At 42.8% G+C, this 15552-nt stretch overlaps 1 protein-coding gene across 1 annotated transcript; it reads left to right on the plus strand.

The window, feature by feature from the left end:
* Positions 1–7220: 7220 nt before the first annotated feature.
* Positions 7221–14870, plus strand: PYGO1 (pygopus family PHD finger 1). Its single transcript, XM_053954797.1, has 3 exons — positions 7221–7317; positions 11696–11781; positions 13507–14870. Exons 1-3 carry the CDS (start codon positions 7269–7271, stop codon positions 14626–14628), a joined length of 1257 nt encoding a protein of 418 aa, XP_053810772.1. The 5' UTR covers positions 7221–7268; the 3' UTR covers positions 14629–14870.
* The last annotated feature ends 682 nt before the right edge of the window (positions 14871–15552 follow it).

The raw sequence follows: 15552 nt of genomic DNA on the forward strand, positions 1-15552 counted from the left end.
TGCAATAGTAACTCCTTGGAAGATGGAGCTTTACTGTTTAGTTATTGCTACTGAGAAAAAGGATTCTGGACTGTAAGATGAACCTGTACTAGCCAGCAGTAACATAACTGGAAACTGCAGTTGGTTCCTGTTCTCACCTAGAGAAAGAGTAACATCTCTGGTGGATTGCACTGGTAGAAGCAGCCCTGGTTTGGGATCTGATGCTGTGCTACCTGCCTGCAGTCTGCCACCAACCTGAATGTCTGAGCTACAGACAGGTGAGTGCTGTTTGGCCACATTCATTGAGGTGACAGCATTGCTATTGCTTTGTTTAGTTTAGCAGTGACAACAATCTACAGTCGGCTTATCTGTTTTTTGGATAAAAGGATCAATACCTTGGAATATGAAGGCCAGCTGGGCTAAGAATCTCCTTTGCACCTGAAGCCAGATTTCACATCTTGTTATATATGAAAAAAGACCTCTGCTTTCCTTCCATTTATTAGTTACTTCTCTGAATATATACAAGTAAATCCAGTTGGGTTTTCTGTTTGGGGACGCATAAACATTTGTTACCTGCAGGATTAAACTATGCCTTCTGATACGTGTTGGCACTGTGCAGCCCAGCCTGTTTTCCCTTCTTCCTTTCTCTGCAGTCATGGCTCAGCATTGGTTGCTGGAGAGTAAAGCACATGCTCTGTCGGTAAGAGAGAAGCTGCAGGTGCTAATGTTGCTGCTGTCCATGTTGCAGGGTTCTACTCCTTCTACAACTGATGTATTAAGCCTTGGCTTCACCTTTTCTTCCCCACACAGCAAAGAAGATGGGATTTGGGCCCCTCTCTCTTCACATACTTGCATGTCAGAGCCCAAGGTAAACACATTCAGATTTGACAAGGAGAGATCAAATTGTTTCTACTGAAAGAGGAGTGTAAGCTTTATATAAACCCCGTAATTTAAATCCTATTTACACAGGAAAGCACCTTTAAGACATACAGAAAATATAAATAATTCAGGATCTAGCTGTGCTCAGTGACAGAGATGTTGTTCACGGATATCCCTGGTCCATAGGATCACCCTTGGCTGCCAACAGAGGCCTGGGCTCTGACCTCCTGCCCGTCCTGGTGGCTCTGAGTCCCCTGCAAGAACCAGCTGAGGTGCATTTGGAGCGCTGCCAAGTGGCCCAAGTTCCTCTGGAGAGTTGACTCAAGTGTCACTGGAAGTTGACCAAAATTCCAGGTGGGTTCAAGGGGTGCTGGATACTGTAATTATCCACAGTTTTGAAGGGTGAAAATAAATTTTTATGGGCAATGGAAGATAATGTTTCCTATTATACTCTGTGGGACATTTTAAATCACTGTCTAAAACACTGGATTCTACTTTAGCTGGAAATAAAATGGGGACTCCCCAGAGCTCCTGTTAATAGAATGGTTTTGAATTTCCTTTTATCTGCATAGCAATACGCTGGGAAAAAAAGATTTTCATGAGTAAAGCAGCAGATTTCTGGTTAGGCTGCCAGGCTATTGCACCACATGAAAGCAGGAAAAGTGTTGCATACACTGCAACTCACTACAGCCTTTTAACAATTTGCAGTTTGGTGTGCTGGTCTAGGAGATTAACCCCCCTGGTTTGCTGAAAACTATCAGCAGGGGATGAGTGACAGACCTCAATCTATGCTGCCTCCTCACTTTTTGCAGTTTACAGACACAATAGCATAAAACAATCCCATAAAACAATCCCTGAACTACTTGCTCATAGCCTTCCTTATGATAGGTTATACAACTGAAGTTGGAAGTAAGATAGTTTACAGCACAGACTGTAAAATAATAAAAAAATCCCATTAAAATTATTCATGTTAGCAACCATCCTGCTTTGGAATAGGTCCTGAATATTTAAAAGTCAGTAACAGCTTGCTCAGTCTCTACCAAATAAAACAATCTGGCTTTGCTTTACACAAAACCCACAGTCAAGGCAGAATGAATCCCTTGAGATCGAGATTTCCAGCTTCAAAGGATAAGTAAACCCCAGGCTTGAGTTTCTAAGTATTTCAATTAAAATTCTTCTGATAAATCAAAAGAAAGACAAGCTCTAGTTCATAATAGGAAGAATTCTGGCTTTTAAAATACTTTACAGAAAAATGGCTATATTAAGGAGGAAAGCACTCTCATTTTTTATAAACTGCTTCTCCACCTCTGTGGTGTAGGCAGCATAGGAGAAAATCAGTGGAGAAGGTCAGCGTGTCAGAAGGCATTGTAGCACAGCTGACAGTCCCAGCCAGTCCCCAGGAGCTCACCTGTGCTGGGAAAGGCTCAGAGGCCACCTCCATGCTGGGCTGTTGGGCACTGGCCAGGGGTGGGACCCTGGCACCCAGCAGTGCTGGCTGCTGCCACAGCCTGGGGTTCAGAGGTCTCAGCCCAAGGGAGGAGGTTGCCATTTATAGTGGCGATGACTGGAAACAGCCAGAAATAGGAGCATTCTGCAGCTTGGTTTAGCATTCAACTAGGTTTTAAGAGTTTATGATGATGTTTCTTTTCTGTAGCTCAACTGGGCCAAAACATAGAGCCCAGCCCTGCAGTTGCAGATAAGAAAATGACAGGATCCCCAGAGGAACAGCTGCATAGCATCCTAAAACCTCTGCCTCTAAATTTCCCATTTGGAATTGTCCCCACTAAATATAATACATGTCAAGTAATTTAATCCAGTTTGGTGTTTGCAGACAGATAGAGCATATCTTTTAAATAATTCTACATTCTTTTCTTGAAATCCTGGATTTCATGTGAATTTTAGCCTGGGGATTAGGGAGGCTCCTCTCAGATGTAATGGGTGAGTGCAGCATCTATGTAACTAGGTCACGGTGTACTTAGGCATATTTAGTTATCTGTTCTTGTGTTCTTCCCTACTTTAGTGGCACAGTAAACAAAAGAGGCAATGAAGTTGGATTTGTTATCTCCTCTCCAAGGATGGCAGAAGACATTTCATAGTGGAGTTTTTTTTTTGCTACATTTTCTAACAATGTTTGTAATTTTTCTTTTTTTTTTTTTTTTTTCATTGTGCATTTTGTAAGCAATGAAGTGCAGGAATTACATGCTTCCCTTCTTTTCATCAGACCACGATAAACGGGAAAATGCAAAGGATTCAAGATGATGATCCAGAAAAAGCAATAAATTGCATTTCTTTCCTTTCCCCACAGAGTGTCCCCATTTCACTGTTCGTTGCTCAACAGGCGACCACCTCTGAGTAGGCAGAAGTCCATTTTGCAGAGAAGCCTACAAAGGTTACTTAAGCATGTATTTGTCCCTTTCTAAAAGGTACTATATTGCAGTTAACAAGGCAAAGTGGAAGTTCCCTTTTACTTGTCACAGAGGTTCTATCTGTCTTGGTGACTTGAAAATCAAATGAGGTTTTTTTAATGCATACACACATACACACTGGATTGCTTGTCAAAACTTTTGTTATTTGGTGTATATATAGCTGTAAATACAATAACTAAACTTAAGTTCCTAGATAATCAATATCATCTTTATATTTTAATTCTTTAGGTACTAATTATTTTTTATATATTGGATATAAAATTTTATAGTTTAAAACTAATGGAAAAATTTAGGTTTTAATTTTATAAGTCGTGCATTGTTGGCAAGAGTATCTGAGTACATGAAAGCTGCTCTTTCTGATATACTTGAGCATATACATGTTTTAGATGTAAGCTGAAAAAATAAATGTGCACTCAAAAAAAAATCAATTAGTCTCACTAGGTTTCATAACCAAGAGCTTGCTTTGAACTTCAAAAATTTTGTTCCAGTATAGATATGACACTAGAGTGGCCTTTGCACAGCTGAGACTTTTTTTGATCAGTTCACTAATAACTTGTCTTGCAAAGCTTAGAAAAATGTGTTTCATCAGCCAGTGATTTGCAATGTGACTAGACAAAGGCATGATCATTCTCAGACTTGTGTCATATGGAAGAAAACTAATGTAATGGTTTACAGATAAAAACTTACATTCTTTCATGGATCAATTCATAAGCCAATATATTTTGCACTTTTTTCCTACAAACAGTTTTGTATTCATTTCAGACTGAAGTTTAAACATGAATAAACGATTAATTAGATTCTGTTTTGTATTTTGTACTTTATATTATGTGGCTAAGTGGCTAGTGCAGAAGTTTAGACAGTCCTAATTTTTGCTGATTAAAAGCAGAAACGAAACAGACGTGTGCTGGTGAGGCCTGGTTTGCATCACCAGAACAGATGTAGCATTCACCAGCAGGCAGAGCAGTTTGCACTGAAATGGCTTCAATGACTCGTGCTCGTGCTGTTGCAGATACAGCCACAACCCAGTCAGGTCGGCAGAGATGCTCTGCATCCGACAGACCCAGAAGGGACCTGCTTAACACATTTTCCCAGAGTAGTATCAGCTGCCTAACCAGCCAGGCTAAAAAATCATAAAAAGCACATCTTAGTGTAACTTATAAACATGCACGTGTTCAGTTCTACTACAAACAAAGGGAGGTGTGGAGGAGGAGAACAAATGAGTCTGGAGCAGGGGTATAACTCCAGCAGAACAACAAACCCAGATTTTTAGTATTGTCTCAGGCCTGACAGAAACCCCCTCCAGCCTTGATAAACAGTCCTGTTTATCACAGTGGTGCTGTGAAACATGTATGAGGTTGCAGAATTAGCACTTAAATTTGTTTAACATGAAAAGAGGCCTTTTAGAAAAGTGAATTACTATATTTTTTCCCCTCATAGCAAGTGGGGGAATAGAATCTACCGATGCTCGAATACTGTTACCAGCTAAGACTATTGCAATACAAATTTCCTTAAATGTGTCCCTTTTTTTTCCAGAAGAAAATTATTTCAGAATGACAGCATCATGGCAGTTCAAAAGGACTTTGGAGGTCTTGAGTTTGAGTCCAGGCTCTTGCATAAAGCAAGTCTAATGCTGAACTTGGACCAGGCAGTTCTGGGGTTTGTCCCATGGGAAGCTTATTTCAAATTATTAGTCTAATTTTTCTGTCACACTCTTCTGTGAAGACCTTTGTCTCTCTTGTCTTGGTAACTTCCACTTTGGAAGGTTGCTAACTAGCTACCCCTAAGTCTTCTTAATTAATGCCAGCTTTTGAGAGGAAGAAATGTTGGAGTAATTTTAAGGGCAACCAATGAGCAGTGAGGCTTATCAGGTGGTGAATTATGTGTCATAATGAGAACTTATGTAGATTTTTGGGAAATATTTGGGATGCTGGTGTAGCAGGCACTTGAGCCAGTGAATTAGCTCCTTTCAGACACCACATCAGCTATTTCCAATGAGAGTTTAGAAGTGAGTCCAACAGGATTCCCACAGACTGCTCACAAAAGACCGGAGCCAGTTAAAAGCTGAATTTGGATGAACAGCAAAACAGACATAATTTTTTGCAAGTAGAGCACTGGGTTAAATCTGAATTCCCAGCTCACATTTCTGATGCAGACAATGTCCCCGTAGGAATCTTCGTAGACTCAGTGACATCAATCTGCGCATCCATAATTACAGTCTACATGCCATTACACGGCAGCCGTGCACAAAGCTCGTGCAGCCCTGGGAGAATCAGCTGGGCCTGCAGCAAGCTCTGCCACAGAAAATGCAAATCTCTTCACAGATAAGGCACATCTTCCTCCAAATATAGACAAGCTCACACCCACCTTGCTAATAACAGGCTCTGCTTCTGTTCAGTAAGATCACACAGAATCAAGCAGCACATCCCTTGAGAATACTGGTGGTGTGCTGTACTTCGAGGTACGAGCATCTGGGATCGCTGCAAAGTAAGAGACTGTGGACAAATAAAAATGATGTCTAGGGAAGGACAGAAATCAACATAAATTGAATTACTTCCTCCACTTTACTTTTGCATTTTGCACATCTAAGTAAGTAATAGCCATACCAATATCTTAACCTTTACACGAATGTAACCTTTTCCCCTCAGAAAAAGTGTTCCAAAGACTGGAAAAGTATCAACTATCCATCTAACAAGAAGGTACATAAAGAAATAGCACTGACAAGTATTTCAAAGTCAGGCACGTGAGCAAACCCTACACTGTACAGCCGGGCATTTTTTATCCTTTTAGGGAGAATAAATTCAAATGGTACTTTTAATGCAGTTGATTAACAATTTTGATCTAGATCAAGAACTGCATATGTAACACCTCTAAAATGCAGCCATTTCAGAAGACGGGAAACTGAGGCAGAATGTGTTTGCACAAAATTACACCGACGGCGATTTATCTGTCCCGTATGTTTTTAAGGGTTCGGCAGGGTTTACCGACGCCGTTGAGGGCACCGGCTGGGCCCAGTGGTTTGTGCGGTACCCCCAGGCCAGAGACCCGGCCGGCGGGTGATACCTGGGGTGGGGAACCCCTCCCTGCAGAAGGTCCCCCCGCCTGCCCGGGAGTCGCCGGAGCGCCGTGCTCCAACGCTTCAGACACCCGCCCGCCTGGGCTGGGAGAACGGGAGCCGCAGCCCGGAGGCGGGAAGCAGGCGTGAGGCACGTGCCGCACCGGAGCCGCGCCGTGGAACCACTGACGGCCCCGGACGCGGTCCCGGCCAGCGACTCCCCCCGCACGGCGGCCGAGGCGGCCCCTGCCCCGCTCCTGCCGCGGCCCCCGCGCTCACGGGCACCGCCGGCCCCGGCCCGCTCCGCGGCTGTCCCGCGGCCGGACCGAGTCCCAGCGGTGGCCGAGCGGAGGGTGGAGGCGCCGGCGGAGCCGCCCCAGCGCGGCGCCTTTGTTCCGAGCGGCGGCGCGGCCCGGGCCGAGAGTCCCGCCGCGCTCATGGCGGGCGCAGGGGGAGCCCCGCGGAGTGCCCCGCGGGCGCTGCCGCCCCTGCGCGCCCGGGAGCCGGCGGGCAGCGGGGGCTCGGCGCGCTGAGCGGCGCCGTGTCCGGCGGGGGCGCTGCGCGGGGCCCGGCAGCCCCGGCGGCGGGGGCCGGGCGAGGCGGGCGCCTGCAGCCTGAGGGGGCCCTGGCCGGCGCGGCTCGGCGCTCCGCGGACCCCCGGGCGGCCTCCGGGCAGCGGCGCTCCACTCGCCGGACCCCGCCTGGCCTGGCCCCTGCCGCGGGCTGTAGCGGAGTCCTCCCGCGCCCAAACTTTGCAAAGTCTCGTAGCTCCGCTGCTGGGGCGGCGGCGGCTAGGGCAGCGGCGGGCGGGGGTGGCGGAGGAGGAGGCGGGGGCGGAGGGGGCGGGGTGCGGGCCGGCAGCGGCGGCGGCGGCAGCAGCATCAAAGAGCCCCGATTCTTGCCGCCCTGGGAGCCATGCGCTGCTGTCTGTAATGTCAGCGGAACAGGAGAAGGACCCCATCGCGCTGAAGAGATCTCGAGGTACGGCAAGGGCTGGGCCGGGCCCGGGGGCGGCCGCCGCTGGGGCCTGGCTCCCGTGCGGAGCGCTGGCGGAGCCGCGGGATGCGCGCACCGCCCGCGCCGCCGCTGCCCGCCGGGCTCCTCTCGCCGCGCAGCGCGGGCCGGGCCGCCCCCGCCGCGGTCCCTCCCTGCGGCTGCGGCGGGGCCGGCGGTGCGGGGGCTGCTCGAAGTTTGGTCGGTGGGGCCCGGCCGGGCCCCGCGGGCTCCCGCAGCCTGCGGGCCTTGAAAAGCAGCCCCGGGGCTCGCTGTGCGCGCAGGTGTGCCCCGCGGGGGAGGGCGGCGTGCGGTCCTGTCTCTTGTGTGTCTGGGGATGTGCAGCGCATTAGTATGCAGCGAGCATACTGCTGGTGCAAGGGAATACGGCGGCAGTGCCACATGTCCGAGTTCGTGCTGATGCAGAGCCCATAAATTACACTTGAATGTTCTCTCTTCTGCCCCCAGTTCTGGCTCCTGTGCTTGAGTCTAGTTGTAGTTTTGTCTTTCCCTTTCCGGGAAATGAAAAAAGAAAAAAATCGAAATATTATTCTTTACTAATAGCACTGGTGTATGGCTCTGGTGAGGTTTAAGGTATGCGTTTCTTTCAAAGGAGTAGGGAAAAGGGCAGAAATGCAGGGTCTCCTCCGACTTCGGCAGTGCGGCTGACTTTAATGGCAGTGGCTGACTTTAATGGCAGTGGCACATCAGCCTGTGTAGTGATTGTTGTGTCCTTATAGTCCTTAGACACAGAAATGCCTCTCTGAATGAAATAATCAAAGACAGCAGGATGGGTGACTGAGTTGGGTGAAAATCATGGCAAAATTATAAAATTTGCAATTTAGTGCTTCTCGTTTTCTTGCCTCCTGTTTTGCCCCTGGAATTCTATTGTTCTTGATATTTTAAGCTCTTTTTCTGGTTGGATAAGTGGGAAAAGGTGTGGATTCCACGGTGCACATTGTCATTGATTTACAGTTTGCTTTTCTAAAACTGCTATAGTAACAGCTGGATTGCAAGCTTGAAAATGAGAGAATGAAGACACACAGCAGTGTTACAAAGGAGACTGGGATTCATTAGACTCCTCCACTCTCAAGCCCTGATTCTGCAAATATTTAAGCATATATGGTTTCACATGCCGGAGTTACCCACCAAGTTCCACCCGATTACAGCTTAATATCAAAACTGTTTACAGTCTTAGGGCCACGGAATAAGCTCACCAAATTTGGTTGAAAATAGACTATTTGTAGGTTTCTGTCTATTATGAAAAGTTTATTCAGCCATTTATGTTTCTTGGGAAAATGTTCTTACTGAGATAAAGTACTGTTTAAAAAGACTCTGGCATCCATCCTCTAGAAACGTAGACTGAGATTTGTCAGTGAATATGAAAATATTCCATACTGTATTTGCAGTATGTTAAGTATGGCATAAATTACATGCAAAGTCAAAATCCCTTAATGTGTAAACAAAACTACAACTTGCAATTCTCCTAACACTGAAAATGTCCATCTTAGGTATGTATGAAGTAAAAGAGAATATGAGGCTTATCTCTTCTCCTTTGCCCAACTGTGAATGGCTGAAATTAATTTGATCTGTAGTTTAATAGGGGAATAGTTATCAGATAGGTATTTATATCTTTAGATTCATGAGATAGGTGATGTCCCAGTCAAAAGGATTGTATTTTTGCCTGAAAAATTAGTCTTGGATGATGAATAATTTTTCATTAGTGCAGCATTCCAAAATGCTTGGTACTCCTTTAATGAAAGTCTGTGTGGTAGGTACCAAAAGTGACTTTGTGGAAAGTTTATTTTGGCTTCATGAAAATGAGCGTTATTCACTCTATTTTGGAGGTATGCTAGGACTAACATTCTGTTTCCTTTCATGTATAAATTAAATCATTATAGAACCCACAGGGAAAATATGAATTCTTAGGGCTGAATTAAATCATTGGCCTCACACAGTGAGTACTGAAAATACAAAAGCTTTGTGCCTTTCCAGACACAGGACTCCCTTCTGTAAACCGAGGCATGTGAATGGCTTTGCTGATTAAAGTAATTCAGGTAGAAATTGATGGAACTTGTCACTGGAATTCTAATGTTCATATGCTTATGCTTTTGAAGAATGATGTCCCAGAGAGGGAATTTATATATAGTTTTGTAAAGTTTTAACTTCAGCTACTGTAAACCAGCATTTGCATATGACCCTATGTATTCTACCTGATCACAAATTTACTGATGTCTGTGCTAGTAGTTGAATTTATTAAAAGAAATCTGGATATTTGGAATATTTTGCTGTCAGTGGTTAATGTCAATTATTTTTTTAAGTGTACAGGGACATGAACAGGAGTGTAATTTATGCAGTTGTGAGGATTAGTGTTCATGGTGCAGTCTTACGCTAAATTTAGTATAAACTTATAGGAACGATGGAGAAGAAGCCAACAGAAAGTACAGGAACAGTTTTGAGAAAATAGATTATAAAAAAGATGATTTATAGAGTTGAAATTTGCCATCATTCTTTATGTAAAACTTTATGCTGTAATATTTTTAGTATCTACAGGTAATGTAGTGGCAATGCTTCATAGCACACTACGTATATGCAGGATTTTATATTCTAAATCAAGGCAAAAAGGTCTCTTTTGGAAGAAAAGTTTCTCTTAGTTTCTCCTAGTTTCTCTGATGGTATCAGCACAAAGTGCTATGTGCATGAGTTTATGTTGAGAACTTGATTGTGACATCATGCCCTTGGCTTTGAAATTCAGACTTAAAATTTGATAGGTGTTGATATGGGATATCCACATATCTTTCTTATGTGTAATGAAAAATAAAATCAGTTTTAACAGTGACAGCTAGAGCCAAAAGGAACTTATTAAAGCAGAGGCAGAACTGGATTCTTACTTGAAGTAAAAAAAAAGGCATGGAGGAAGTGCTAGGAGTGAAAATTTGTCAGGCCTCTTTGTATCAGGAGTATTTCAAATAACTTGTATATTTTGGTCTGTGTACAATAGGACTGCTGCTTCTCTGTGAGAAGAGATTTTGTATTATGTTGCTGAATATTCCTAAAGCTGGTTTACCTGTCTGCTGGGAACACTTGTCTAACAGAGCAGTGTAATGTCACACATTGTGCTGCTTTGCATAATACTGTTGATAATTCACAGTTATCTCCAGGTTGTCTTTGGTAATGAAGACCTGTGTGTTCAGCTGGGTGCTTGCATCTTGATAAAGTTTGACTCATATTCTGAATATCAATTTTAAACAAACAACAGTAAAATTTTTAGGTTGGATTGCCTGCTTACTGTTCTGTGCTGTTATTATATATTTATATAAAAGAGCAAATAAGCTATTATCCTAATGGGCCTGGGAAAAAAAAAGAATTAATATAGTTTCTTAATATAATTATGTTAGTACTTTAACATGTGTTGCTCTGGTATCACCTGAAAATGCTTCTCATACTTCAGCTCAGGGTTTTCTTTACATTCCCATTGTGGCAATTTCACTTGAGCCTGTGAAGACAGATTGACTGGGATAATAATGAATTTGCTAGATTTATTTTTCACTTATGGTCTAACTAGGTTTTTAAAAATGAAAGCCACAATTTATACAAATTTGAGAGCTTGTCTCACTGTTGTGAAAGGTGGAGAATCCCAGGGGAAGTACAGATATCTCTTTGTATTGCTCAGGGTGAAGTCTGATTGAGCAACCAGTGAAATGAATATTCCTTACCTTTTTTTTTTTGTGCCAGGATAGCCTTGCTCAGTTATTTTATAAGGTTTTTGCAGAGGTGGGCTGGTTCACTTTTTATTGGCAGGTGTCTTTTTGTTTGATCAAGTCTTGGACTTAGTGAAATTTAGATGCACTGGAGATTGGTCTAAGCAACACAGCAAGTTTTCAGTGGTTTTTTGTTCATGGATCTACTACTGTTTGCTTTTTTTTTCCTTCATGGTGGATTGTAACAATCTGTTATATATTGCTACACTGATGCTATGTCTATGTGAGTTAAGAGGGGAGTCTTAGACATGGCTTTTTGCAGTTCTTTTGAAAGTTTTATGATTTATGCAAACAAGAAATACTTCTAACTGGTGATGTGGAGATGTTAAGAATCAAGGGACAGATAAAAATAAAATAAATGGAAATGTCTATTTCAATAAGAATGAGCATGAATGGGACATGATAGTGGTAGCAGACAGAGGTATAGGAGGGGTGTTAGCTTACCTCCAGATGTGTGCTCCTTTAGCACTTGCAACATAAGGCACCAGAGTCAATGCAAATGCAGTATTTGTAACAGATATCTGAGGCTATGGTAGTTAAAGGCAAGCTTAAAATACAGTCTGCAATAAAATTAATGTACTATTGCACTGATTGATATCTTGTAGGTGGTGACGGTGGATTGGATGGGTTAGGAGGACCAGGAGTTCAGCTTGGAAGCCCTGATAAGAAAAAGCGCAAAGCAAATACACAGGTAAATTTCCTTTGCTTCTTTTGAAGTCTTAATAAACAGTGCACTCAAATGTTGTTTGCTGGTATGACTATCTCTCATTGTTCAGAATATCAGTTTGTTGTCACAAATAGCAGCTACATACCAAGTATTTCAGTTTTACTTTGAAGTTGAAGTCTTCCTGAATACTAGTATTTGTGCAGAAGTCATTTTAATCCCTGTAAGTTGCCAAAGACATATAAAGAAAGGAGCACAGTGAGACTGCAATAACTTGGATTTTTACCTTAGGGATTTGATTCTGAGGCAGACTTTTTTTAATGACTTTGTAGCCATTGGTAGAAATCTGTACAGCATGAGTAGCTGCCATGAGACTACTTCTTACCTTACTTTCATTTCAGTATGTGTAGGTTTGTGGGCTAGTGAATCAGTACAGTTTGTTATTGCTTTGATAAAGCTCTTGGCATACCCTACAGGTGATTTTCAGGCAAAAGCTAAGTCAGGTAGAGCTCCTTTCCAGTAAATCCTTGCAATGTGACATTTCTATGCAGTTGTTCTTTCCAGAAAAGAAAGCCTCAATACAAAATATCTTAAGCAATTGGATATAGCACCGAGTTTTCCTTTGTGTATTCTTTGAGTGAGAGTATCTGTTCATTTGGTACTGCCCAGTGGGAAAACCTTTATTTATGTAGGTAAAACAATCACTTAAGCTTATGTAGAGTCCATTGAGATGTGGATCTGTTTTTGTTTTGTTTTAAAGTAGTCATGCTGAAACTTGCTTCAAGAAATATTCAGATACTTTACAAGGCTTCACACCTCTTTCTTGGTGCAGTTTTCTTGTGTTCTGGAATGTTAATAACTCTAGAGGACATGCAGACTAGTTTGTGTTCCTTCAGATCAGGTTAAAATTTGCACTGCAGCAAATTTATTTTTTTTTTAATAAATTTTCAGTCTTAGTTTATTAGTACTTAGGAGGAAGTGCTTTCTGTGAGCACAGTTAGTGTGAGGGTGAACCCAGCAGGTGTTCCCTACAGGCTAGTCTAGAATGAATTTCAATTGTATGACTGCACTGGTGACATTTAAACAGACTCTGGGCTCCATTAAACACTTGATTATGCTCTGTAGCCAGAGCATAATCCTCGTGTTTCATACCTACTGACTATGCTTTGTAGAATGTCCACAATCACTGAATGCTCTGTTTGGTATAGAAATGTACAGCATAGAATATTCCACAGACTATAGAAAATACCAGTCTGCTGAGTCCTATATTCTAAATGCCTTTTTTAGGATTATAGTACCATTAGGTTTGTATATCCTCATAGAAGTGGGATGTCTTAAGAGATGTATGTTCAGTAACATGAACCCAAAATGAAATTAAGGAAATGCTTCAAATCCGCTCTTCAACATTTGGAAATACTTTGTGCATGTGTTTGTGACAGTTGGATTTCTGTATTGTTGCTTGCCTTTTGTAAAAGATTATGAAATAGAAGTCACATATCAAGTAGTATTTTCAACTGCAAACTTTTTGAAACACTGAAACTACTATAAATCACCACATTATCTGGAGCCCAAACTCCTCTCCTGCTTCTGTACTGAAATTTCAGACAGCCTGGCAGGGTGCAGCGGGTGAATTTTACACAACAGCTGAACAGTTCTTTCAGCAGTTGTATTGCTAATCCAGAATCTTTGTGGTTGGTCTGTCTTGCAGGGAAATACTAAAACTAATTAGTATTGTATTTAAAATATTTGTAGGGGTCGTCATTTCCTCCTCCATCTGAATATGCTCCACCACCGAACCCAAGCTCTGACCACCTTGTAGCTGCAAATCCATTTGATGACAACTATAATACCGTGTCTTATAAACCACTTCCTTCAGGAAATCCATATTTTAGTAATCCTGGTTATCCTGGCTTTGGAGGCTATAACACTTTCAGAATGCCACCTCACATGCTACCCAGAGTGTCCTCACCATATGGTGGTTCTTACTCCCTCAGAAACCAACCACATCCTCTTCCTCAAAACCCTGTTGGCATGGGTTTTAGTCGACCCCACTCTTTCAGCTTTGGTCCACATGATAACCCAGGTTTTGGGAATCAACCACCTTATGGCAGTGGTCAGATAAATCAAAATGTCAATATGTCTGCTCAGCATTTCAGACCAAATCCTGGAGAGAACTTTGGCCATTCTGGTCAGATACCTCACCCAGATGTGCCGACTAACTTTGGTCCTGGAAACAATCCAAATTTTCCAAATTCTCAGCTAGAGTCAAACCATTCTTTTGTTCCTCCACCAAACACGTACAACCAGACAAAATCATCAGCACAAAAGCAAGACTTTAGCCAAGGTGCAAGCAAAGCATCTAGCCAGAACACTGCTGCTCATCAGCATCATCACAGGACAGAGGACGTTGTGAGTCAAGGTAACAGTGATCTGAAAAATGTTACTCGGAACAATGTGGTAAATCAGGATAACAGCCATTCTAACAGTGCTGATAACACCAATGCTGGCCACTCAAATGGGACTCAGAGCAAGTCCCGCCAGCCTCGAGGTACTGCTGAAGGATGCAACTCTGAAAAGAGCAGCAAAACACCCCTCCATCCCAGTCGCCATGGACACTCGTCCTCTGAACCCGTCTACCCGTGTGGAATTTGTACACATGAAGTCAATGATGACCAGGACGCCATCCTCTGTGAAGCCTCTTGTCAGAAATGGTTCCATCGGATCTGTACAGGCATGACAGAGTCAGCTTATGGCCTTCTCACGGCAGAGGCATCGGCAGTGTGGGGCTGTGACACTTGCATGGCTGACAAGGATGTGCAGCTAATGCGCACGAGAGAGACTGCAGGACCCCCTGCACTGAACACAGAAGGCTGACACTCTTAATGGGTGCTAGTGGAGCAGATACTTGCTATGAGAATTCGGTTACAAATTGGGTACTTCACTTTCTGCAGACAATCAGTTGTGTTTGATTGCTGTCATCTTTTTTTCCCCTAATCTGTAGTCATTCATAAACTTCCATCTCAGCTTTTGTACTCTTAGTTTTATGCGTGCAAATGTTTTACAGGATGGAATATTTTTTTGTTTCTGATTAAACTGTAACTGACAATTGATCGGAAGTAGGATGAGCATTGACAATATTATTGAAGAAAAAAATGTGCCTGTATGAATAGCTCTAATTTGCTAGTGTGTATTAATGTGTTAACTAACACTAGCATTTAGTGCTTGGTTTTGATGGTACTATATTTGCAAGTACTCATTACTTTGTTTTTTTCTTTTGGCGTGAATGTCTGTTATTGATGTTCTTGCTAGCCTTTCTTTGAATATAGTAGACATGACATGGAGGAATGTGCAGTACTAATAGTTGTTATTTTAGGGTAAATACAGAGAATTTTTAATGTGATTTTTCCTATTTTTGAAGTAAAGCATTAATGTGCTATTCAAAAATCATGAATTCATGCTTAGTAACACATTGAAACCTGCTAACTATTACAAATTTCTGTTTCCTTGAAAAGGCAATAATCTCTTGACTTCTCGGCAATTACATGCTGAAGGCTCTTGCTAGGCCTTGCATTATTTGGAAATTCTTGTGAAATAAGATTAAATTGGAAAAAGAACACATCGAGTTTATGAAGTCCACTGCTTTAAATCTAGAGACTGCCAGAACTAGGGTTGCTCATGTAACCTTAATTCATTTATCTTGAGGACATACCTTGGGATACAGTCTTTGCATCTGTCACGCTTGTGCAGTCATGCACCTCTCTCTCATTCTTTCTCACTGATGGTTCCAGTCTCCTGCCT

The sequence above is a fragment of the Vidua chalybeata genome, chromosome 13 (genome assembly GCF_026979565.1).
Source record: "Vidua chalybeata isolate OUT-0048 chromosome 13, bVidCha1 merged haplotype, whole genome shotgun sequence".
NCBI classification, from domain to species: Eukaryota; Metazoa; Chordata; class Aves; order Passeriformes; family Viduidae; genus Vidua; species Vidua chalybeata.

Bases quoted from the DNA above. Each gene is read 5' to 3' on its own strand.
- PYGO1 (XM_053954797.1), top strand. From the start codon at position 7,269: ATGTCAGCGGAACAGGAGAAGGACCCCATCGCGCTGAAGAGATCTCGA. The intron at 7,318-11,695 runs GTACGGCAAGGG...GATATCTTGTAG, and splicing joins CGCGCTGAAGAGATCTCGAG to GTGGTGACGGTGGATTGGAT. The intron at 11,782-13,506 runs GTAAATTTCCTT...AAATATTTGTAG, and splicing joins AGCGCAAAGCAAATACACAG to GGGTCGTCATTTCCTCCTCC.